The 27,231-nt window shown below is 36.2% G+C and overlaps 1 protein-coding gene across 3 annotated transcripts in view; it reads left to right on the plus strand.

The window, feature by feature from the left end:
• SDCCAG8 (SHH signaling and ciliogenesis regulator SDCCAG8) overlaps positions 1–27,231 on the plus strand; it is a 245,522-nt gene that overhangs the window by 74,322 nt on the left and 143,969 nt on the right. For all 3 annotated transcript variants that reach the window (XM_040263591.1, XM_040263592.1, XM_040263594.1), the window contains exons 11-12: positions 5,767–5,901; positions 8,820–8,936. In XM_040263591.1, the coding sequence (XP_040119525.1) occupies positions 5,767–5,901; positions 8,820–8,936 (252 nt within the window). The remainder of the gene's footprint in view (positions 1–5,766; positions 5,902–8,819; positions 8,937–27,231) is intronic.

The following is a 27,231-nucleotide window of genomic DNA, read 5'->3' on the forward strand; positions in this document are numbered from 1 at the left end:
TTATTTTTATGTATGGTGTTAAAAAGTATTCTAGTTTCATTCTTTACAGATGGTTGACCAGTTTTCCCAGCACCACTTGTTAAAGATATTGTCTTTTCTCCATTGTGTATTCTTGCCTCCTTTGTCAAAGATAAGATAGTAGGTGTGTGGATTTATCTCTGGGCTTTCTATTTTGTCCCATTGATCTATATTTCTGTCTTTGTGCCAGTACCATCCTGCCTTGATGACTGTAGCTTTGTAGAATAGCCTGAAGTCAGTGGGTTGGTTCCTCCAGTTCCATTCTTCTTTCTCAAGATTGGTTTGGCTATTTGAGGTTTTTTTATATTTCCATACAAACTGTGAAATTATTTGTTCTAGTTCTCTGAAAAATACTGTTAGTAGCTTGATAGGGATTGCATTGAATCTATAGATTGCTTTGGGTAGTATACTTATTTTCACTATATTGATTCTTCCAATCCATGAACATGGTGTATTTCTCCATCTATCTGTGTCATCTTTGATTTCTTTTATCAGTGTTTTATAGTTTTCTATATATAGGTCTTTTGTTTCTTTAGGTAGATTTATTCCTAAGTATTTTATTCTTTTCATTCCAATGATGAATGGAATTGTTTCCTTAATTTCTCTTTCTGTTTTCTCATTGTTAGTGTGTAGGAATGCAAGGGATTTCTATGTGTTAATTTTATATCCTGCAACTTTACTATATTCATTGATTAGCTCTAGTAATTTTCTGGTGGAGTCTTTAGGGTTTTCTATGTAGAGGATCATGTTAGCTGCAAACAGTGAGAGTTTTACTTCTTTTCCAATCTGGATTCCTTTCATTTCTTTTTCTTCTCTGATTGCTGTGGCTAAAACTTCCAAAATTATGTTGACTAGTAGTGGTGAGAGTGGGCACCCTTGTCCTTTTCCTGCTCAGTTTTTCACCATTGAGGATAATGTTTGCTATGGTTTATCATATATGGCTTTTATTATGTTGAGATATGTTCCTTCTACAGAGAAGGCAATGGCAACCCACTCCAGTACTCTTGCCTGGAAAACCCCATGGACGGAGGGGCCTGGTAGGCCGCAGTCCATGGGTCGCTAAGAGTTGGACATGACTGAGCAACTTCACTTTCACTTTTCACTTTCCAGCATTGGAGAAGGAAATGGCAACCCACTCCAGTGTTCTTGCCTGGAGAATCCTTCTATGTCTGCTTTCTGGAGAGTTTTTATCATAAATGGATGTTGAATTTCATCAAAGGCTTTCTCTGCATCTACTGAGATAATCATATGGTTTTAATCTTTCAACTTGTTAATGTGGTGTATCACATTGATTGATTTGTGGGTATTAAAGAATCCTTGCATCCCTGGGATAAAGCCCACTTGGTCATGATGTATGATCTTATTAATATGTTGTTGTATTCTGTTTGTTAGAATTTTGTTAAAAATTTTTGCATCTGTGTTCATCAGTGATATTGGCCTGTAGTTTTCTTTTTTTGTGGCATCTTTTTAAGCTCTTTCACTATAACATAAAGATTGTACATTTTTTCCCCTCTCTGGTTCTTCAGTCTCATCTCCCTTCTCTTTTCTTTCTTACATTACCACCATACTGACCTACTTGAACTTTCTCAAATGTGCAGACTTGCTAGTCTGCTGTACCAATTTTTCATTTCAGAATTTTGCAGGGTCTTGCCCCTCCTCTCCCGTCCTTGCACCCCTTACCCACCATTGCCTAGAGGACTCTTCTTCCAGCCTCTCTGACTGATGGTTTAGAGTTCTTGACACCATATCTTATCATAGTCTCCCAATGATGAATTTTTGGGAGCCCCTCCTATGGGCTTCTATAACTCAATTTATTGCAAAATCTTATTGAATTATCTCCCCTAATTTACTATGATTCCCCCGCATGTATGGTTTGTTAACATCCTAATTGCTTGACACATTCCTCCCACATAAAATGTGCTCAATATATATTTATTGAATGAATACAAGGGGAATACAAGTGAAAGAAAGAAGGCCCCAGGCCATTGGAAAGGCATGCGTGCATGCCTGCTCAGTTGTGTCCAACTCTATGTGACCCTATGGACAGTAGCCCTCCAGGCTTCCTCTGTCCATAGGATTTCCCAGGCAAGAAGAACACTGGAGTGGGTTGCCATTTCCCTCTCCTGGAAAGGTATAACTAAAATGCTAAGAGTTCAGAGAATCAGAACAGATTTCTGTCTGCAAGAGATCATGGAAAACTTTGTGGAGAAGATGGCATTTTAACTGAGCATCAAAAAAAAAAAAGCAGGATTTAGAAATGCAGTATGAGGGACAGATATGAGTAAGGGGCAATGTGAGTAAGGTGTGGAGGAAGGTAAAGTTGTGAGCTGAGCTTATGTGAGAGAGAGAATGGCATCAAGAACAAAGATCAGCCACTAATTATGCCTAGGAGCCTTTTTTCCTGGGTTGTTTAGTGACAACTTTTGCCTTGCTGAGTACTTTTACTATGTAAAAATATGTTGATGAGAATTCCTGAAAAGAAGAAATGAAGTCTGAAATGTGCCAGGCAATATTCCAGGTGTTTTTATGTATAATTTCTTAAACTGATAATTATTTTATAAACAAAAGTGGCAACAGAAATACAGTACATTTCTGATTTTTTTTTTGTCCCCATTAAGCCTTATTTGACATTTAATCTCAAGATCCTGCCCCCAAATAAAGATGTATGAATAAAGAGTTGAAAGCGATCCTAGCAGTGAAGGCAGTACTCTCACAGGAAATTGCAGAATCTTTGAAGCAAAAGGCTTTAGTGTTGAATCCAATTTGACCTTTTTGTGACCTTGAACAATTCATTTACTCTCCAAATTTCAGAGTAGTAAATGACAGATTTGATCTACTTAAAGAATTGATAGAATTAAATAAAATAACGTTTTGAAGTACCTAACAAACTACCTGGCTTAGGGTGGACGTTAAAAAAATTTTAGTTTGTGGCTATTATCCTTCTCTAGTGAAAGAGTTAGCTTTATTGGGTAGCTTTCTTGGACCTTGGTGTTAGTAAAAGCTGACACATTTTATTGTAAAGTCCAGCCTTATTTTTTTATTTACTAGCTTAAATGAATTTGGGAAAATTCTTAGTTTTCTTTTTTTTCAACAGAAAGTTAATCCAATACATTCCTTTTCCAAGGGGATTAAAAAAGAATATTATCACACTGCCTAGCACCAGAAGTTACTTTAGTAGGAAGTCTCAACAACTACAACATTTTAAGTTCTCATGGTTAGTGTTGGAGCAAGTGTCCCTGCTTTCCTTGTGGTGGGCTTGCTTCTGAGACTTGTATATTCTTTCTCTCTTTTTATTATTTTTCTTCTTCCCTTTCTTCCTACTGCTTTAAAAATTTCATTTATGTGGGAAGCTCTAGAAGAGCAGATGCCTTCCACCTAGACAGATTTTGAATCATTCCTCCATGAACAGTTCTTGCTGTGAGTTTGCCTGTTGGCATCAGTAATGGTCTTTGGTTGCACTAAGACACTAAGTTTGTTAGTTTAATCAGTTCTTCAGTCTTCTATTTATTGAATGCCCCCTGTGGTTTGTGAATTTTTCTCAGTTGGTTTCTTGATAATAGCCCATTGCTAGAATCCCTAATTCTTGTACCTTTTTTTTATGAGGAATGCCATTTTATACTATGTTCAATACACCAAGGACTGCTTCATTGTAGAAATTTCTATCAAGCTCTCCCATCCTGGGTGTCCTTGTCTCTTGCTTGCCCCTGTCAAAGTTTAAAGGACTTACCTGATGTCAACACCCTGGCCCTCCAACAGTGTTGCAGCTGTCTGTGTTACTTCTGCCTCTGCAACAGATGTGGGTGGAGAAGTTCCTGCAGTGTAATGTTGACTTCCAGATGGTAGGCATGGGGAAAAAGAAGGTGTGTCAATAGGAGGGGAGGCTCCGAGAAGTGGGTGACAGAAGGGAGCAGACAGGTAGTGGGTAGAGGAAACAAGTGATGGGTGGCAGAGGGAGGGAATCATGTGGAAAGTTCATGATTTGTCACATGCTATAGAAACTGACTCGGAATTTTCCACTAGCAAAATAAATGTCTGCACATTTGCTTCAAAAAAGCCACACAATGTTAATACATTTGCTATAAGATTCACATAAATAATACATGAATTTTTTAGTAGCTGGTAATTAAAGTTTGTTGTTATTGTAAGGTTCCAGAAAAGCTATAATTACATATTCATAATATGCTTACTCATGCACTTGAATTTTTAAATTAAGGAAATTTTGTTAGTATTTTTGATTTGTTACAGTTAACTTCTTTTGACCTTTAATTTTTGTTTCAGATTGTAATCTGCATAAGGATAGTTCATAGCTTGGTATTAATAAAAGAAATTTTACATGCAATTTAGATTTGTAGCCAATTTCTTGATGATAAATGTACAATTCCCCACAATCCCTAGACAAGTTAAATAATACCTCTACTGTCTAAATTAGAAAATAGCTACCTGGGCTCATTATTTTTATATTTTCAATTTTAGTTAGTTGCCAAAGGCAATCTTGATTTTTATTACAAACTTTATAGGTACTGATTTCTGTTGTAAAACTGAATTCACACCCATCTTAGTGTACAGTGGTAGATTTTAAATATTATGTCAAATTTGTTATCAGTTTTTGTTTTGGCTGATTAAAAATGAATAACTATGTTTTGATCTGGGGCAAGGTAGCATTTCTTCATCACTTTAAAAGTGCTAATACAAATGAGAAACTAATTGCCTAGAAAAGTTTGACTCACCAGAGCAGAAGTTAAAATGTAATTGCAAACTGAAAACTATGAAGGTTAAATCTAAGGTCTGGAAGGCATTTCTAACCCTTAGAAGAAAAACTAAGCACCTGCTCTCATAGAGTCCCTCAGAAAAGCCATTTATTCTAATGATTCAAATTCATCAAACATTAATCATATGCCTCTTAAGGAATATGTTGTTGAGGAACTTCTAGTCTAATGAAGAAACAGACAGCAAAAAATATGATGTCTTAAGCACTATGCATGTAAATAATTTTAGTTGATAAAGAATATATCAATAAAATTTTAAATATAGTTTAACATGGAGGATAAATTCAGCACCTTTATTCTTGTGTCTGCCTTAATACAAAATTACTAAAATATTTAGTGTTTTTAAAAAATACTAACTCTTATTGTATTTTTCAGATATTAGACATGTCTTTCTAAAGTGCTTAGAAATTCATAAACTCTGGTATTAGAGACTTAGTATAGCATATGGAAGTTTCTCAAAAAATGTCTGCTCATTGATTCTATTTTTAATATTTAAAAAGCATGGTGGGGCTTCCCTGGTGATCCAGTGGCTAAGACTCTGGTGTTCCCAATACAGGAGGACAGGGTTCCATCCCTGATCAGGTAAATAGATGCCACATGCTATAACCAAAGATCCAGCATGCTGCAACTAAGACCTGGTGCAGCCAAATAAATACGTACATACATATCTTGTAAAAGTAAAAAACATGGTGACTCTAAGTAACAATACTGCATTGTATATTTGAAAGTTGCTAAGAGAGTAAATCTTAAAAGTTTAGGGGAAAAAAGTAATTATGTGAGGTGGTAGTCAAGGGAGATTGATGAATTGAGAATGCAGAGTCATGGAGATACCCCATCCACAGGGAAATGACTTAAGAGAGTCCAGTGGCCATGCTGAGACTCTGTTAACTCAAGATGTTTTAAATATTTATTTTGTCAAATGATATTATCATTCATAAATGATAAAATAAAATAAAAATCCTACTTTTATTTCCTGTTATAGATGTTGACCCTATCTCAGAATATTGCCCAACTGGAGGCTGAGGTGGAAAAGGTTACAAGAGAGAAGATTTCAGCTGTTCATCAACTCGAGGAAATTCAAAACCAGCTTGCTTCCCAGGAAATGGATGTCACAAAGGTACAAAGAGAGATTTTCGTTTACTAATTATGTAAATCTTTTCTCTGAAAATTTTTTCCTAGTCTGTAAATCTCAGGAAGAAGTCTGGAGTAGAAAATTTATTTTGTTGTTTCGAGACAGTAAAGATCCACATAATGGTCATTCAGCAAGCATTTATTTATTATCATCAGGCCCTTTGCTAGGTGCTGCAAATACGAAGATGGGTTAGACACAAACAATGTCCTCAAAGAACTTAAGGGTTAAGTTGTTGAGACAAACTTGTAAATAGGCAAATTTTATTACTTTAATTATTAAGTATTTGATAAAACTTGTATTTCTAAATTAGTCAGTTAAGGGTAATTTTTTCCCCAGAGATGGTATAAGTTTGGTTTTCTCAATAATACTAAAAGACATACATTTATTTACAACATAAAGGTGTGTTTAACATAAAAAAATTCTCTACCTCTCATTCATTTCAGACCTGTTCTTTAAAATCAAGATTCTAATACTACAACTTCTTATTCTGTTGGTCCTTAAATTTATACTTTACACTATGCTATCACAATGTCTGCGCTATGGGCATCCACAAACTTGTGAACCAGGAACTGAAATGTTTAATGGTCATTAAGTGGCTAAGGTACATGTTTAAGAAACACTAGAGGTCTATGTAGACTTCAGTAATCATTGGTTTAAGATGAAGTAACTCAATAGGGAAATGCATGGTGTAATAAATTAAATCAATTTGTTTTTCATCAACACATACCAGATAATTTTGTTAAAATGCACACTCATTTCATATTGTATTTTATTTCTCAACATATTTTCCCAAATTCTGACACATTTTTAATGCCATTATTGCTTTATAACTCAGTAATTTGAATTATCTTTAATAGGAAAGGAAGCCTAATTTTTCTTTTTTCCCCTTGAATTTATATAGTTTTTCATTTGCTTTCTAAAATTCCAGCTAGTTCATGCAAAGCTTAAAATATCATATTTGCCAGTATGATTGATGTATTTGCGTGGAAGTAGGGGGTAGAAGTAAGGGAATTGGTGCAGAGGGATAGAAATGGTTGACCTGGATAATAGGTGAGAGCTACATGAGGATTTTTGGTTCATTATAAGGAGAGAACTTTCTGTTGAAATATGGACAGTAAAGAATGATTACTCTGTCTTTAGAACTGTTCAAAAGGACTCAGACATCAGGGGAGTGCCTTGTGATTGCTTCCAACTCTGGGATAATATAATCCTAGTTAAATTTAATTTGTTGATTTATTTTAGATGAAACTTAAGTGTTACAAATAAATTTAACAAACGCATTTTAAACCGAAATTAGTGAGGCAGGGAAACTTTAAAAATAAACTTAAGGGATACAATTATTTTAAATAGGACTTAATGCTTAGATTGTTATTATATATGATAATTTTGTACTGATATTGAGTATTAAGAACCATGGCTGTGTAGTTGTTATGTGTTGGTATTATAATTTGGATTTTTTAATTGTATTCTTATATGTAAATCAAATAGATTGAAATAGTGAAGGAAGACAATTAGGGCTCCTCTCATGTTTTTCTGTACTTGATTTTTTCAGCTTTGACTAGTAATTTTTTGTGCATTATTAATATTTTTAAAATTGAAAGGATCAGCTCTCACATATTGAAGATATCTGAATTTCAAATACAGTTTTTAGTAATTTTATTCATTTTTAAAAAACTCTTTGAGGGTCACTGGGTAGAAACTTAGTTTTTCGTCTATCTTGTCACTGTAATTTTCAAACACAGACTAGTTTAGTCTTAAGGTATTTTTTATTTAAACATAGAAATGCATGTAGATTTTACAAGATTCTAAAGCTTCAATAATGATGAAACTAATTTCTAAAATTCTAATAATCTAATAATCTAATAATTAATAATTATTCCTAATAATATTAGATTCCTAATAATCTAATAATCACTTTCCACTTTGGAAAACTACCAAAATTAAAAAGTTTCAGGTAGAAATAGTCATTGGATGATACCTAATTTTTAAAATCTCATATTTGTAACTTAGAAACTGACTTAGCAGACATGTATTATTTGATCTCCCTACAAGTTCTCAGTTGTCTCAGAAGTTTGTAACTTCTTTATTTAGATTTGTCTGCTAGTTGCATTTTCCAGATGTATTTATCTGTATGGAGATGCCCTGGATTGAAAGAATATGTAAAGGATGATACATAATTTTTAGATACTACATGTGTTTATTATTTAATACTGTATTAAAATCATTTCACTTACATGTATATTTTCCTTTAATGTTAAACGCCATAGTTATTTTAAAAGCAGAGTGGACTTAGTTGCAGTCTATGATTTTTAATTTTCTTAACTTGAATACATAGTATTCTGCATGGTAAGACTGACATTATCTACAAAGCCTATAGTAAATACTGGCTGGGTTCTACTTTAAACATAAATATTAATAATATAGTCTATTAACAGAGAGAAGAATTCCTTTATTAATTTCCTTAAATAAAAGCCTAACTGATAAAGAGTTTCAAGGTAAGTTTTAATATAGAAAAAACTATATTAATTTTTAATATAGTTTTTAAAATAACAAAGCTTAATATTTTAATTAATAATTTTACCTATTCAAAAGTGAGATGATAGTGCATTTTAGATGATCATATGCAATTGAAGCTCTTATTTTACATGAAAAATTCTTGTGTATATTACCGGAGTTCCCTGGTTATGCTTTGCTTTATCTGTAATTTGAAGTTGCAAGACTCAATAATATCTGATATTGCCTCCACATCTTAACAATATATTGAATATGCAAATAGAAAATGCCATTCTTAGAAAACTTGTTTTATTTATTCATATGACCTCTAGGGGGCACCAAAAGATCTAATTGCAGGCATTGACTAGTAGATTCCAGTAGCTATTGATCTAGTTTTTGTAATCTAACAGGTGTGTGGAGAAATGCGCTATCAATTGAATAAAACCAAAATGGAGAAGGATGAGGCCGAAAAGGAGCACAGAGAGTACAGAACAAAAACTAAAAGGGATCTTGAAATTAAAGATCAGGTAAGATTTGATATAAATGTAGTACCTGCAGCAATTAAAGATATAACTAATGTTTTTTTCCTGAAATCTTTGTGATTTTATTCCTAAGTCATTTATTTCTGTTATATTCTTTCTAATTAATGGAATGATCCAATTTATACTATTAAAAGAATTTCATATACAGTTGCCTAAAATTATCACGTTTCACATGAAGTTGTAAGAATACAACTGCATGCATATGAAATTCCACTCTGACGGGTCATAAATATACATTTGGATATATGTATCTATTACTTAAAAAAGTAAAAAAAAATGTTCTAATGCACATTTTGAACCTAAAATATATGTAAATAAAGTTCTTGAAAAATGCCAACTTGAATCCAATTTTAAGTGAAAAAGTTTAAAATTTGTGAGATGAGATGAGTTGATATGTAAACATGTCAATCAAATTGATTGTTGGCAGAGTGGAACCAGTTTTAACTAAGACTGTCATGAATACGTTTGTTCAGGAAACCTAAATACAGTAAAACTGGAAATGTTAGGGAAAAAATGTTACTTACTTCAATTTAAGTTTGAACAGATGTTTTACATTATATCTTTGTTGAGATCATGTAGATACTTCAATTTTAATTGACAACATGGATAAAGTTTTTAGTGAGGCAGTTCCAAATATAATGACTTTTTATTTTCTTCATTTTGTGTGACAGAACACTGAAAGCTTTCATTCTTTATATTCAGTGAAAGCAGGTTGATAAATCTATTCAATTAAAATAAGACTGAATTCTCAGTGTCATTATTTTAAAGAAATCGCTATGGTTTAAAAGCCCAAAGTAAATTTTTTGAAATATGTTCTAGTTCAACATTTTTTACCAAATTTTCCAACATATTTGTTTTTCAGCCCAATCAGCTCTCTATGCAAATAATGCAAAGACAATCGGGAAAAGTATTGAAAATGAAAGTGATAATGAAATTTAGTACAAAAAGTTTTTCAAGTGGTGGCTGAGATTCCTGGTACTGAAATAAAATCCAAACAGCCAAAATCAAATTCTGCTTTTGTACCACTACATTCATAGTGTTATAATGAGTTTTAAATTTTCAGAAGAATTTTTGTTATTAACAAATAATACACATTTCATTATGTTCAAATAATGACACTATTTTATTCTATCCAGTTGGGGGCGTGCCTGATAGTGGAATTAAAAATCCTTTATATCAGAAACTGAAGGTCTAGTATTACCAACCAACATGGAACTTTCCCTTTCTGATGTATCATAGCTTTTAAAAAAAGGTATCATATTGTCATGCTCCGTAGCATTATTATGTGCCTTTCCTATTATTCTGTAGCATCTGCTACCATAACATTTTAGACTAACTGAAATAAGATAGAGTCTCCAAGCTATTTAAAAATTACATTTTAATGTTCTAGAGAGAAAAAATACTATAGGAGCAATAAGATTATAATATCTCTTAAAAATGAATAACATGCAGAAGTATTTGTAATATTTTTCTTTTCTCACTATATCTCATTTTAATTAACTACTGACAATGTGGAGGCTAAATTCTGCAGGATTTTTAAAAGGAGCAGTTTTCATTTGTAAGTATTACCTGCTAAATAGTGAAACATGAACAGTTTTTATAATGATTTCAATGTTGTTTTTAGATAGAGGTATGCCTTTTTAGGATGTCAGAGTTAGGAATAAACTCTCCTAATAGTTTTCCAAGATGTTTCTAATGTGATGTGCATACTATTTTTTTCTCAGACAGAATTTGAGGACATCTTATAGGTACTCTGGGTAACTATTCTGAATTGAACAGACAGTTGCCAAACAAGAAAGTAGTGGTGTCTCATTCCATGGTTGATCTGGAGTAGCAAGGCAGCAATTGTTCTTTGGTCTTTCAGCCATGACCTGACCTTCTGTCTTTAGGACTGAAGAGCTACTTTGCTTGGCCACCATCTGCACTCAGGAGAGAAATTTACATTTAACTTTTAAAAGCTGGGCTGTTGAACATATATCTGAAATACCTATAAAATAATATACAACGATTTAACTTTTAAAGTGTTACATATCATGCAATTCAGAAAAACAGGAAGGCTATCTCTATGTTTACAAACAAGATGTTCCTTGTAATATGGTCCTTTTATTTATATTTTTGTTAATCTGGCCTCTTGATACATTTTTAAAGTAGGTGGGAAACTGTCAGATTGGAATGTGGTGAGAACAAGAGCTTTTTTGATGTATACAAAACAGGGCAAATGGTTGAGCACCAAAGTCATTTTCCTTGTGACCCAAGCCTTGACTCTGGCATAATTAGAAGGGAAGGTTAGGAGAAAAACAATGACAATCTCTTCCTGCCATTTTCTCCTTTTCTCTTTTTTTATTGTGTCAGGAACTGATGGGCAGATTATCCTTCCCATCAACTAACTCCTTTGTATCTCTTCAGTTAGAGCTCCTGCCAGCCTCAGAGGATGCTTCTAGCACCAAAAAAAAAAAAAAAAAAAAAAAGACATTTGGTATGTAGAAGAATGAAAAATCTGTGCCCTGATTTTTTATTAGAAATTTTTTATAGGCAGCAGTTAGACACATACACACAGTCCACTATGGGGATTTTAAAATATTTGTGAAGATAAAGAGACTATTACAATGAAATCCCACATCTCCGTCACGCAGGTTCCTCATTTTGCAATTCTGTTCCATCTACTTCCCATTTTGTCTTTCCGTCTTCATTGTCATCTTCATCTTCCTTGGCATCTTTATCATCCTTTCCTTCTTCACCTTCTCTTCCTCTCCTGTCGTTTTCCTTCTCTTCTGCTTTTGAAATATATAAAGTTATGTCATTTCACCCATAATAAATACAGATGTCCACAGATGTAAACTCTGTATACATCTATGAAGAATTTTTTCGCAGTCACTATGTCATCACACCTAACAATATTAACAGTAATTCTTTAATATCCTATAATGCACAACCCATATTCGATTTTTTCTGACCATCTCTGCAATGACTGTAGTCAGCTTATTCGAATCAGGAAGATAGTTATGTTTTTGTATGTTAGAATGTTATGGTGTTATCTTCTTTAATAGAAAATAAAGGGAAATCTTAGAAAAATTTTGCCTTTCCCTGTCTGTTGTTATCAGTAAGTTTCAAGCATAATGTCTTGATAGTGCTTTATATTTGTAAGGTACTTCAAAGGAAGTATGAATTAATCCTGTAGCAAACTATCTGAAGGAAATGGCTACCTTGCAGCAACCCCAATCATCATATTCTGAAAGGAGCCTGTTAGTCTGACGTTCAAAATATATAATTAATTTCAGAGCCTTACATTTAAGATTTAGGAAGGTGGCAGGAAGCCCTGGCAGCACGAAGGGTAGCTGACTCTGAAATGAGTGATGCATTGTGAAGTTTTCTTTATTAGCTTCCATTTTGGGGGATAAGTCTCAGAGATGATTCTTTACAGCCCCTAATATTTGATTAGGGCCTAATACAAAATGAAAATACAAAGTTCTTTGTTCCTAAAAACAGGAAAAAAGTGATGTTAAAGGGAATAAATTATGAAACATTTTCCTCTCTCCTGCAGTCTCCTCTCTCTCCCCTGTCTCCTTTCCCTCTTCCTCCGTCCTCCTGCATGTCATTTATTTGCTATTTAGTGTTGGACCCCCTCCAGCATGGGAGACTCATGGTGGGAGCTGCAGACCCCCATAGGTGCCCCATGACTGGTTATACAGATGGGTCCAGTTTCCAGGTTTCCCATGCCACCAGCTAAAAAACCTGTAATACCACGCCCCGTTGGGGAAGAGAGACAGTCAGTCTTCATCCCAGGGTGGGTCAGCTGGGAAGCCTCCACGTGCTGGGATCAGGGTGGTCAGAGGCTCCACGCTGAGTCCACTGAGTGTGCTGTAGTGCCATCAGGCAGGAGCAGGGGTCGTCAACTCCATGTCCCACCCTCAGATGTCAGGGATGTACATACTCAACCCAGCCTTTCTCAGGCTCAAATCCAGGCTCCCACCAGATGTAAAGGATAGCTCAGTTGCTTCAGTTGTGTCCAACGCTTTGCGACACTATGGACTGTAGCCTGCCAGGCTCCTCAGTCCATGGGATTCTCCAGGCAAGAATGCTGGAGTGGATTGCCACGCCCTCCTCCAGGGGATCTTCCTGACCCAGGGATCGAAACTGGGTCTCCTGCATTACAGGTGGATTCTCAGCCACCAGTGAAGCCCAGCAGAACATGTTCTTCCCCCTAACACTGCTGTGACCTGGTCCCATCCATGGTGGAAGGCAGCACGGTCCCAAGGCAGGGGCCAGGAAGAGGAAACTGAAAGGGAACAAGTGTCCAAGCCATGAGGCAGTGGACAGACAAGACCACAGATGTGAGTGGGGCTTCCATTGGTGCCATCAGACTTCACCAGTAAAACCCAGATTCCAACATAAAATCATTGAGAAGAATTTTAAAACGTTGACCACAGAGCATTAAACTACAAGTTCAGACCCCTTCTAAACACAGGTCTCTATATGAGCATACTGATCACACACCCATGAAGCCACCATAGCTATGGGGATAAGCAGACAGAGATTTGGTGTGCTAATGCAGGGGTCCCCAACCCCTGGGACTGGTAGTGGTCCCAGGCCTGTCGGGAACTGGCCACACAGCAAAAGGCGAGCAGTGGGCAAGTGTGGGAAGCTTCATCTGCCACTCCCTATTGGTTACATTATCTCTGGAACCATCGCCCCACCACTTCCTTCCATGGAAAAACTGTCTGCCACCAGCACAACACTGTAAAGCAATTTTCCTCCAATTGAAAAATAAAAAGTAAATTTAAAAATCGTCTTCCACAAAACTGTCCATGGTGCCAAAAAGGTTGGGGGCCACCGTGCCAATGCACGTAGATACATGCCTACTTACAGAGATATGAGCATATGTTTATGCACAGGTGCCCTGTAGCTGTAGAAGAGGGCTAGCAAACGACAGCCCACCGGCAGCTCTGACCTGCAGGCAGTTGTTAGAAATCAGGTTGTCACAGAGCACGGTGACACTCGCTTGTTAATGTACTGCCTATGGCTGCTTTCCTGCCACGAGGCAGAGTTGAGAAGCTGTGGCATAAGCCCATCACAACTGAGATACTTGCTCTCTGAACCTTTCCTGAAAATGCTTGCCAACCCCTGCCCTGAGGAAAAGATAAAACTTTTGTTTCCCCTGTCCTCTAGAATGTGGAGCTTTGAGACTGAAGACTCACCAATCTTGAAGTATAACGTAACAGCTTTAGAGTATTTCGCGGTACAGGAAACGTGCCTGATGCCTGATCTCTTAGTCATCTAGTGGCATCAGCAGATGGGCCTATGACTGGTCATTGTGTTATTGTCTGATTAGAGGCATGTGACTTAATAATGGCTTGGATGGGAGTACAGATATAAATACACAAATTGTTTTGTAATAATAGTACAAAATGTTTAGGTTAGTTTAATTTCTGTCAAAGATAAGACTTTCTCATCAGTATGGTGTAAGTTAGAACTCTGGAGTTGTGGCTAATATTGCATAGGAAGTGTTGAAGTTCAAAATTACCTGAGTGGGGTAATCAAAGAAAATATTTAAGGGTAAAGCACATATACAAAAGAAGTAAATCTGCAAATTTTTGCTAGAAAATTAGGGCAAAAAAAGGATTTGAGGGTTGCTTATATCTACAGCAGCATGACTCCACACTTTAATGCTGACATTAAAAAACGTAGACTGTGTCAACACAAGAGTTATAAGTTCAGTTGAATTCATTAGATTGTTGGGAGTAGTACATCTGTTTTGTATGGCTTTGTGTAGAGAGGAAGCCCTATGTGTCCTAAAGTACGACCTACTTAAGGCCTGAGAAATAAAAGCAATAAAGGAAGTTGAAGAATTGTACCTTTCTACTTAGAGAAGACTGAAACTGCTTCACTTGTCTTTCTGGACTTGACATAATTTCAAGGAGAAAGTTAAACACTTGTTCTTGATCTTTAGTAAGGAAAGAATAAGAACAAAGAGATTTAATCACAGCAACTGGAAATTATAGTAGCCCAAAATAAGAATCTTCTGACAGCAAGATGATTGAAATAGATTGCTGTAACAGATCATGAAACTTTTAGCTTTAAACAGCCACTAAAGGATCTCTGAGGTCCATTGTCTTTTATTTGATTCTGGAAACATCCTAGGAACATTTCATTGTCTATATTAATGTGGCTACTAAGGGTATTAATATTTGTCTTTTCTATAATTTAGGGCTTCCCTAGTGGCTCAGATGGTAAAGAATCTGCCTGCAATGCAGGAGACCCAGGTTTGATCCCTGGGTGATGAAGATCCCCTGGAGAAGGAAATGGCAACCCACTCCAGTATTCTTGCCTGGAGAATTCCATGGACAGAGGAACCTGAGGGGCTAAAATTCCTGGGGTCACAAAGGGTCAGACATGACTGAGTGACTAACACTTACACTATCATTCATAATTTAGCACTTACAGATTAAAATAAAATCCTGTTCAGCTCTATTCTCTCTTATGTATCTGTAATGCTATATACTCTCTTTAGGGGGCTTTGGGGGAATATACTGAGGTAATGGATGGCTTCTGAGAGCTAGGCTTCAGAGACTATCCACCTACCACCTGCAGCCTCACTTCTAGCTCTGAAAAATGACTGGGAGGGGCCACTTGGGCACGCCGTTCGTACATGTAATCACTTGGTCCTGGTGATGACAGAGTTGCTCCCCAGTGTTCTTCACACCCTCTCTCAGCGATGGAGGGTTAGCACATTCTTCTCCCTGCTCCTCACGTAGACTGTAGCCATTCCAGAGGGCTTGGCCTGCCCATACCAGCTACACCAGACACTGTTGGGTGATAACTGGAAGACCCAGGTCCTGCCCTTAGGGGGTTTATATTCTAGTTTAAAAGCCAGAGTACACATTTGAACATGCCTAAAAAATACTTGTAAAGTAGCATATCGACAAGTGCAAATTAATGTAGTGTGAACTTCATGCTGGCTACAGCCCATGAGAGGAGAATCTGGTTCCATGTGTGTGATGCAATAAAGCTTTTTTTTTTTTTTTTAAATAGCATCTTCCCTAAGTATGCCCTAAAGCATTGTTCAATATACTTAGATAAATTTGTGTTCTTATCACAGCCCAACCAAGAATTCTGAGAAAAATTTTCACCCTGGCGTATGTCTAATAAATCAGCTTCTTTTGTTCTTGTGCTGTGGGATGCTTGAATGGGACAAATAGGATTATGTAAATAATTTAAAATATCTCCATTTAATAAAATATTACCAATTTGTTATTTTTCTGAAATACCAGATAAAGTTAATTTCTTCATTTTAAAATCATAATTACATTCATAAGATCAGAAAATTAGCAATAAGAAAAGTAAGTTTGATTTTTTTGAACAAAGAAACAGTTCGACATCAATCCAGGGAAGAATATCAAGTTGCAGGTCCTTGGGGCATTTAGCATGAATAACTTTAATAATGATGTGGGCAGTGGTTTTACGTGGCAATATATGTATATCTCACTCATAAAAACACTATAGAAATTCATATGGTCAAAAAAGTCATTTGATTTTCTAGAAAAGATGATAATGCTATTCACCATAATAATACATCTTTTAAAAAATCAAATGTGTAAGCAGAAACAATGTATATGAAAGTAACAATTCAGGGCTATTTAGCAATAATGGTACAAACAAGAAACAAAACAAGCCCTTTTAGAAATAATCTGTGTTATGGGATAAACACTCTGGAAAGGAACATAAAACTGTAAAGAGAAGTAAAAAAACATTTTTGTGTTTAAGGAAGTCATAAGATTCATCAAACTATTGATTCTAAAGAAATGTAATTTTTGCTGTATTTCAGTTTCAGTGAATGATACATATTTTGGTCCTTAAAAATTTGGGGCATACTTATTTTGATTTTAAAAGTTGACCCAACCTTCTAACCTTACAGATTATCTTCTCTAGCTACAAAGTCAAAAATTCTGGTGACTACCAGGTGCAGCAACTCTTTGAATATGTTTGCATGTGGGCTGGCAAACTGGATGATATTAGACATAGGACAGCTACAGCTGCTTTATTTATAGCCCAGAAATATTAGTACCAATATCCAGTATAAATATTACTAATTACCACATATGTATACATTTAAAAACAATATTTAAGGTATAAACAGAAGCACATTCACAGAAGCCAATGATTCTATCACCCAATAGAGCAAATTGTTTTCATTTTTCTGTTTTACCTTCTACTTTTTGTCCATATGCATATATATTATTTTCAAGTAGTAAATACAGCCTAGATATAATTTTGTTTTTTACTTTTTTCACTTAACAGTATCTTAAGCTTTTTATGTGTTGCTGCCTTCTCTTCATAGATCAGTTTACTGTGGTCATTTACATGGATTGGATTAGCCAGAAAGTTCATTTGGGTTCAAAACCCGAATGAACTTTCTGGTCAACCCAGTGCTTTCAAAAGAAAAGTGATACGTCATATTTTGAAGAGAACAGATGCTGTTGTAAATTTAGAATCCTTTTGCCCTAGACTTCACTTGTTTCTTTAATTCAACAACCATATATTGCATGCACTATCCTGACCTAGAATAACCTTCCGTTCTTTTTTGTTGTTTTTGGAGGTGTAGTAGCATTACAATGTTATGTTAGTTTCTGCTGCACAAGGAAGTGAACCAGCTCTATGCATATATCCCCTTCCTCCTACTCTCTCACCCCACCCCTCTAGGTCACCTCTAGAGCACCAAGCTGAGCTCCCTATTCAGCAGTGAACTTCTGTTCTTAAAAAGGGGAGTATGTATCTATAAGATAAGTTTCCAAATAAGTATATGTCAAAGACCATAATAACTGTCATTAGCAAACCACAAAAGGGTATGCAGATTTAGGAGAAGGAGAGAGGACAGAGTTGAAGGATGGTAAGGGTGTTGCCCACCGTGGGGGGAAGATGAAGGCATGTAGGTTGAAAGAAGGCAGATTGAACAAAGAAATGGAGATGGGCCTGTAGGGGAAGGAGGAAGTAAGTATTCAAGGAATATATGTATCTTTTGATTCCATAGCATGCTTGTATCACTGACCTCAGTATTTCAAGTGCCACGTCCCTGTTCTAAAAGATTGCCCATAGAAAAAAAGGCTTATATCAGTCTCAGAATCCCAGTGTAATTGCCTGCTTACAATACTCTGCATGTCCTACTACCAGGCGTCATGTTTTATTTTGGGAATATTTATATGAGTTTTTCATTTCTTTTTCAGTGTTTTCTATGTAATGAGACAATTTTAAGATTTTCAAACTTCAGATGACATACAACAAAATGACATTTTACTTAAGTGTTAGGGCACTTCCCTGGTGGTTCAGTGGCTAAGACTCCATGCTCCCAATGCCGGTGGCCTGGGTTCCATCCCTGGTCAGGGAACTAGAGCCCACATGCTGATTAAACACTAGTTAATGATCCGAAGAATTGATGCTTTTGAACTGTGGTGTTGGAGAAGACTCTTAAGAGTCCCTTGGACAGCAAGGATATCCAACCAGTCAATCGTAAAGGAAATCAGTCTTGAATATTCATTGGAAGGACTGATTCTAAAGCTGAAACTCTAATACCTTGGCCACCTGATGCAAAGAACTGACTCATTTGAAAAGACCCTGATGCTGGGAAAGATTGAAGGTGGAAGGAGAGGGGGACAACAGAAGGTGAGATGGCTGGATGGTATCATTGACTCAATGGATGTGGGTTTGAGCAGGCTCCAGGAGTTGGCGATGGACAGGGAAGCCTGGTGTGCTACAGTCCATGGGGTCATAGAGAGTTGGACACTACTGAGCGACTGAACTGAACTGAACTGAACTGAACTGAATCTGCAATGAGGACTAAAGTCCTACTCTGAATTAAGAATGAAGTTCTATTGGAAAGATTTTAGGCCACAGCAAACTTCTCAAGATAATATTTTGGATAATAGAATTTATATGCTGTAACTAAATATCCTGCATGCTGCAATTAATACCTGGCACAGCCAAATATTAGAGAAGGAAATGGCAATCTACTCCAGTATTCTGACCTGGAGAATTCCATGGACTCTGTAGTCCATGGGGTCACAAAGAGTCAGACGTGACTGAGCGACTTTCACTTCACTTTACTACAGCCAAATATAAATAAACAAAAAGTATTTTTTAAAACCAAAGTATATTCCTACTTTAAAATTAAAGTGTTAGAATTGAGTAGGATGAGTTGTCTAGAAATAAGAGAACTGACAGTTACCTTAGTGATTTGTAGAACATTTCCACATGACTGATAATGGAAGGCGAAACACAGAGTGTGCAGCACATTACTTTAGCTATGGAGTGTGAGTCCAAAGACTTGATTGACTTCTTGATTTGACTTTTCAGCTAACTTCCTGAGCAAACCTCTGAGAGACTCGTTTCCTTTCCCAGTAAAGTAAGAAGCTTGGCTAAGTGAAAGTTAAATATTCTTTATGTCTTGAATGCCCATGTTTCCAGAAACATAAATATATTTCTGCTATTCTTAATTATGAATTAAGTATTAATAAAATCAATAAAATTATGTGCAGTCTCAAGTGTTATTCCAAACTTGCCATTCTCTCTGATTTATAAAAAAGACATTTCTGTTACAATAAGAATGAACTTTTACTACTATCGGCCTTAGATTATATTCTTTTCATTACGATGAATGCTAGGGCAATAAAATGTCTAGCCTTTAAACAGTTGTATTAAGTTACAAGATAGACATCAGTTAACCTGCAATAAGAATTAAAGATCTACTCTGAATTAAGTTAATTAAGAATGAAGTTCTTTAGGAAAGATATTAGGCAATAGCAAACTTCTCAACAGTATTTTGGCGGAGAAGTCACTCTTCAGGAAGCCCGCAGAATTAAATACTCAGCCAGGGTTTTGTATCTATGTGAACCCCTGATCCTCAGAAATAAATTGGTAACTCCTTGAGATGTGGCATTAATAGTTGATACTTTAAGTTTCAGTTTTTCCTTGGTGCTGTCTCATAAACAGAGCCCTGGAATGAAATGCTATGGTAATACTGGATCTAGATGACCTAGAATATGATATTTTTTGTACTTTGATTTTTTAATCATCAGAATGAGAACAGATTTTTAATTCTGTTAGAGAATTCATATATCCCTGGTATGTTTCCCTGACCCTTATTAGAGTCCAGCCTGAGAGACTTCCCTAGACAGAGATCCTAAATGTAACTAACTGCAGAGTGCTCATGACTATTTATACATTGCAAGGTGTTTAGATTTTCATGTTGCTATTCTTAAGAGATGGTCAAGGTAATTTAACCTTTTTTTGTTGTTAAGATCTGTATTTAAGTGGATCACTTACACTGACATTCAGATTTTAGGGAATAGACAAGAAAACAGAAGTGTCCTAATTTCTAGCCTGCTTTATACTTCCCTGGGAATTTTTGGCATTCCCTGTGGGAAATAGAAAATTCTTTTCTGTAAGACTGTCTCCACTCACAACTGAAGTTCTGATATTCATTCATACTCATCCTCTCTCTCTCGCTCTCTTCTTCCCCCATCCTCTGGTAATAAAAATGCAAGTAATAGCATTAACCTGGCTTCAGAAATCATGAGTCAAGTTGTGGTTGAAAGGTCCCCATAAAATGCAAGGCAATGCTCCTATCTTAGAGAGAGTGGCAACCAAGGAAGACAGGGATGTAGAAGCTTTTAGCGAAATCTTAAGAAGATGGAGGAGAAAGAATTACTGAATTGCTTGACATGAAAGTTTGTCCCATCATTGCAAGTCCTACCTTTTCTTTTGGGCTCTTCTTCCACTTGCTCAGAATTTTCTGCATAGAAATCTGAATATACCCATTTTTAAAAAAAATATTGAAATTAGTTGATTTACAATGTTATGTTAGTTTCAGGTCCCTAGCAAAGTGATTCAGTTATATCTATATATAGATATGTATAGAGTCTTTCCATTATAGGTTATTATACAAGATATTGTGTATAGTTTCCTATGTGCCACAGTAGATTTTTGTTGGTCATCTGTTTTATATGTAGTAGTATGAAAATTTTTATTCCAAATGCCAAATTTATCCCTATGTCATTTCCCACTGGGGCTTCCCTGATGGCTTATCAGGTAAAAAAATCTACTTGCAATGCAGGAGATGTAAGAGACGTGGGTTCGAAGTCTTCTTCAAACCCACTGAAGTATTCTTACCTGAAAAATCCCATGGACGGAGGAGCTTGGCGGGCTACAGTCCAAAGGGTCACAAAGAGTTGGATACAACTAAACCAGTGAGCACACACTCACCTTTCCCCTTTGGCAATCATAAATTTGTTTTCTATATCCATGAATCTGTTTTGTAAATAAGTTCATTTGTATCATGTTTTTAAATTCCATGTTTAAATGGTATAATATTTATCTTTCTCTGTCTGACTTACTTAATGAGGTAATCTCATACTGAGAGGTAACTGTCATATCCCAATTTGAATGAGAAACTTTAGGCTGTCATTTTCAACTTATCTCTACACTTAAGTTTATCACAGAAAAATAGGGCTGGGTCAGTATTTCTTCCCTAAATAACTGAAAGTCCACTATGTACATAGTAATTGAAGCTGTTTAAGGGTTTATATATCAAGAGCCAGATATGTTTTGATTAAAAGGGGAGTTAAGGTAAATGAATGGATCAAATATCTATTTATGTATTAAAAATCTATAAATATATATCTTTGTGTGTGTGTATAGGTACATGTACGAGTATATGTGTCTATTATATATATACATTATATATATATTTATCACTAATATGTAATACAGGAAGTATGACTTGCTGATAAACAGGGTTTTCTTGAGCAGAACCTGAAGTCTCTAAATGCTGAATTTAGGATATCTTTGACTTACCTCATCAGCCAGGAAAGAACAAAGGAACCTTGAGTTGTTCCAGTTATAAAAACAAGAAGAAAAGAGGAAAAGAAAAACTAAGCAGGAAGAGAAAATGAGAAGGATTTTACAAGGCATTCTAAAGTCATACTAAGAGTAACTGGGCTTCACCTCTACTTACTTACCTCTACTTGGTTTCACATTCAATTATAACTCAGAAGGGGCCAACATGAGCACAGATCCATCATTATATTCCATCAGTATTTTCAGGAAGGATCCAAATCATGGATTTTTTAAAACTGTAACTGCTATAGTTCTTCTTCTCCACCCCCATGTCCCTCAACCATTGCTGATTGTTGAGAGTAAGTTCATATAGCTTGGCATTTTTCAGACTATGCTTTCTAACCACATAGCAATAAAATTAATGAAGGTATTTTTAATCTTTTGTCTCCCTTGTGTCAGTTGCTACATATGAAGGATCAAAGGGAGGGCATCAGATAATAAAGGACAACAGTTTGATGAGCACTGAGAATCAATGATTTAGTCTGGCCCCTTCATTTCATAAATGATTAGGCTGTGAGTGAGCTGAGAGTGAATGCCTCATTTTAATGAATCCATTTATTTAGCTATTAGTTACTGGTAACCTATTAGGTGTCACTAACAAATAGGCACTGGGGTTGAATTGAAAAACAAAATATATTTATTATTCACACAACTCTTATAGTCTGCTGAGACCATTAAATGTGATGAGATGAGGGCTGAGTGGAAGGGTAGCTTACTGTGGTGGGAGAGGGTTCAAAAATATTCTACACAATAGTCAGTCAGTTTTCAACATGGATAATACAAAAATTCAATGGATGAAACAACAAATGATGCTGGGAACACTGGATATCCAGATGTAAAAGAAAACATTTGGGCCCCTACCTTTTATTATAGTCATGTCTGACTCTTTACGACTCCATGGACTGTAGCCTACCAGGCTCCTCAGTCCACGGAATTTTCCAGGCAAGAGTACTGGAGTGGGTTGTCATTTCCTTCTCCAGGGGATCTTCCCAACCCGGGGATCAAACCCAGGTCTCCCGCACTGCAGGCAGATGCTTTACCGTCTGAGCCACCAGGGAAGCCTTACCTTTTATTATATGTAAAAGCAAATTCAAAGTAGATGAAAAACCTGAACGTAAAAGTTAAACTTACAAAATTCTTGCAAGAAGACATTGACATAAATCTTTGTGAACTTGGACTAGGCAATGACTTTTTGGATAGGACACTAAAAACATAAGCAATAGCAGAAAAAAATAGATAAACTGGATATCATCAAAATTAAAAGCTTCTGTGCTTCAGAGGACATCATCAAGATAGTGGCAAGAAACCCCACAGAATGGGAGAAAATTTTTACAAATCACCCAATCTGATAAGAGACTTGTTTCTAGAATGTATAAAGCAGGCTTGCAATTTAATAATAAAAACCCAATTCAAAATCAGGCAAAGCATCTTAATAGATATTTTTCCAAAGAAGATGTACAAATGGCAAATAAACACATGGAAAGACGCTCATCATCATTAGCTGTCAGAGAAATGCAAATCAAACCAAAAGTGAGATACTGCTCCACACCTGCTAGGATGGCCGTAATCAAAAAGACAGGTAATAGCAAGTGTCGGCAAGGATGTGGACAAATTGGAGCATCATACGTTACTGGCAGGATTATAAGCTATGCAGTTGCTTTGGGAAATAGTCTGATGGTTTCTCAAAAGTTTCAGCTTAAAGTTTCCATATGACCAGTAATTCTGCTGCTACGTATACACCCCATAGAAATGAAACATGTCCAGACAAAGCATACTCATGAGTGTTCATAGTAGCATTACTCATAATAGCCACAAACTAATAACCCACATGTTTTTCAACTAATAAAGGGATAAATAAAATATGATCATCTATATCTATACAGCTATATGGTGGCAATAAAAAAGAATGAGGTGCTGATACATTCTACAACATGGTTGAACCCTGAAAATATTCCACTTAGTGGAAGAAGTCACAAAAGACAGCATATTGTATGATTCCATTTACATGAAATGTTCGGAATAGGCACATCTATAGAGAAAGATTAGTAGATGCTTGGATTGAGTGGATTGAGGGCAAATGGGGAGTACTGCCAATGGGTATGGACTTTCTTTTGGCGTGAAAAAATGTTCTAAAATTGGTCAAGGTGATGGTTGCCCACCTCTATGAATATACTAAAACACATTCAATGATATACTTTAATGGAGGAATTGTATGTGAATTACATCAATAAACTTGTTATAAAAGAGATTCTACCATAAAATTCATATTTTAACATAGTCTGGAGGAGAAAGAAAGAGGGTAGGAATGGAAGGCCATTCAGCAAAATGGATAGAACATGCAAAGACACTGTCCTATATATACCTGAGGGCAAACAGGGGCATAAGAGATGAGGAGAGAACATTGAGTCCTAGAAAACTATCATTTGCCAGAAATGTCTGTAAACTACAGTCAGAGTCCATGTCTTATTCATCATTGTATCTCTAGTATCCAGCACAAAGAGGGCCTACTAAAAGTTTTATCTGTTAGTTGAATGATTGAATTAATTAATGCCTAAATGAGCTAAAGAATTTTAAATAATTAATGTGTGCGTGCTAAATCACTTCAGTTGTGTCTGAGTCTTTGCCACCCTATGGTCTGTAGCCCACCAGGCTCCTCTGTCCATGGGATACTCCATGCAAAAATACTCAAGTGGGTCGCCATGCCCGCCTCCAGCGGATCTTCCTGACCCAGGTATCAAACCCACGTCTCATGTCTCCTGCATTGGCAGGCAGTTTCTTTACCACCTGGAAAGCCCAAATAATTAAGAATCATGCCTAAACTAGTTGACAGATCCTCTAACTCCTAGTTTTTCTTTGTTGTGCTTTATCAGGCAGAAAGTTTTTTAATACAATTTCAAAAGGTTACTTCCCATTTACAGTTATTACAAAATACTGGCTTTATTTCCATGTTGTACAACACTTCCTTGAGCCTATCTTACATTCAGTAGTTTGTACCTCCCATGCCCCTATTCCTGTATTGCTCCCCACTGCTGGTAACCACTTGTTTATTCTCTAGTGGTGTATTATCTGTGAGTCTGATTCTTTTATGTTAAATTCATTAGTTATATTTTTTAGATTCCACATATAAGTGATATCATACAGTACTTGTCTTCTCTATGTTATTTTACTTAGCATAGTGCTCTATAGAGAGAGTCCATCAAATTTCATTCTTTTTTATGACCGAGTAATATTCCATTGTATATGTACACCACATCTTCCCTATCTTTTCCTCTATTAATGGACACTTAAGTTGTTCTCATGTCTTGGCAATTGTAAATAATGCTTCTGTGGATGTTGGGGTACATGTATCTTTTCAAGTTAGTGTTTCTATTCTTGTTTTTTGGATATATACCCAGGAGTGGAATTGCTGAATCATATGGTAGTTCCAGTTTAAGCTTTTTGAGAAACCTCCATACTGTTTTCCTTAGTGGCTCCGCCAACTTACACTCCCACCATCCAGTATACAAAGGTTTCCTTTGCTCCACATCATTGGTAGTATTTGTTATTTGTAGACTTTTTGATTATAGCCATTCTGACAGGTGTGAGGTGATATCTCATGGTGGTTTTGATTTGCATTTCCATGATGATTAGCAATGTTGAGCATCTTTTTATGTGCTTCTTGGCCGTCTGCATTTCCTCTTTGGAAAATGTCTATTAGGTTCTGCCCATTTTTTAATTCTGTTGTCTGTTTGTTTGATGTTGAGTTGTGTGAACTATTTGTATATGTTGGATATTAATGTCATATTTGTCATATCATTTCCAAATGTTTTCTCCCATTCAGTAGGTTGTCTTTTCATTTGGTCAATGATTTCTTTTGCTGTGCAAAGCTTTTAAGTTTAATTGTGTTCAGTTGCTCAGTCGTGTCCAACTCTTTGCAACCCCATGACTGCAGCATACCAGGCTTCCCTGTCCATCACCGACTCCCAGAGCTTGCTCATTCATGTCCATTGAGTCAGTGATGCTGTCCAACCATCTTGTCCTCTGTCATCCCCTTCTCCTTCCTTCAATCTTTCCCAGCATCAGGGTCTTTTCTAATGAGTTGGCTCTTTGCATCAGGTGGCCAAAGTATTGGAGCTTCAGCATCAGTCCTTCTGATGATATTCAGGATTGATTACCTTTAAGACTGACAGGTTTGATCTCCTTGCAGTCCAAGGGACTCTCAAGAGTCTTCTCAACACTGCAGTTCAAAAGCATCAATTCTTCGGTGCTCAGCTTTCTTTGTGGTCCAACTCTCACATCCATACGTGACTACTGGAAAAACCATAGCTTTGACTATATGGACTTTGTCAGCAAAGTAATGTCTCTACTTTTAATAAACTGTCTACATTGTCATAGCTTTTCTTCCAAGGAACAAGCGTCTTTTAATTTCATGGCTGCTATCACTGTCTGCAGTGATTTTGGAGCCCAAGAAAATAAAGTCTCTCAATGTTTCCTTTGTTTCCCCATCTATTTGCCATGAATGATGGGCCCAGTTGCCATGATCTTAGTGTTTTGAATGTTGAGTTTTAAGCCAGCTTTTTCATGCTCCTCTTTCACTTTCACGTTCCTCTTTGCTTTCTATCGTAAGGGTGATGTCATCTTCATATCTGAGGTTATTGATATTTCTCCTGGAAATCTTGATTCCAGCTTGTGCTTCATCCAGCCTAGGATTTCCCATCATGTAATCTGCATATAAGTTAAATAAGCAGGGAGATAATAAGAAGCCTTAACATATTCCTTTCCCAATTTGGAGCCAGTCCATGGTTCCATGTCTGGTTCTAACTGTTGCTTCTTGACCTGTATACAGGTTTCTCAGGAGGCTGGTAAGGTGGTCTGGTATTCCCATCTCTTGAAGAATTTTCCACAGTTTGTTGTGATCCACACAGTCAAAGTCATACTCAATGAAACAGAAGTAGATGTTTTCCTGAAATTCTCTTGCTTTTTCTATGATCCAACGGATGTTGGCAATTTGATCTCTGGTTCCTCAGCCTTTTCTAAATCCAGCTTGAACATCTGGAGGTTCTCACTTCATGTATGTACTGTTGAAGCCTGGCTTGGAGAATTTTGAGCTTTACTTTGCTGGCATGTGAAATGAGTGCTACTGTACAGTAGTTTGAACATTCTTTGGCATTTTCTTTCTTTGGGATTGGAATGAAAACTGACCATTGTAGTCTTGTGGCCACTGCTAAGTTTTCCAAATTTGCTGGCATATCGAATGCAGCACTTTCCCAGCATCATCTTTTAGGATTTGAAATAGCTCAGCTGGAATTCCATCACCTCCACTAGTTTTGTTTGTAGTGATGCTTCCTAAGGCCCATTTGACTTTGCACTCCAGAATGTCTAGCTCTAGGTGAGTGATCACACCAGCATGGTTAGT

Source organism: Oryx dammah, unplaced genomic scaffold, assembly GCF_014754425.2.
Source record: "Oryx dammah isolate SB20612 unplaced genomic scaffold, SCBI_Odam_1.1 HiC_scaffold_21, whole genome shotgun sequence".
NCBI lineage: Eukaryota > Metazoa > Chordata > Mammalia > Artiodactyla > Bovidae > Oryx > Oryx dammah.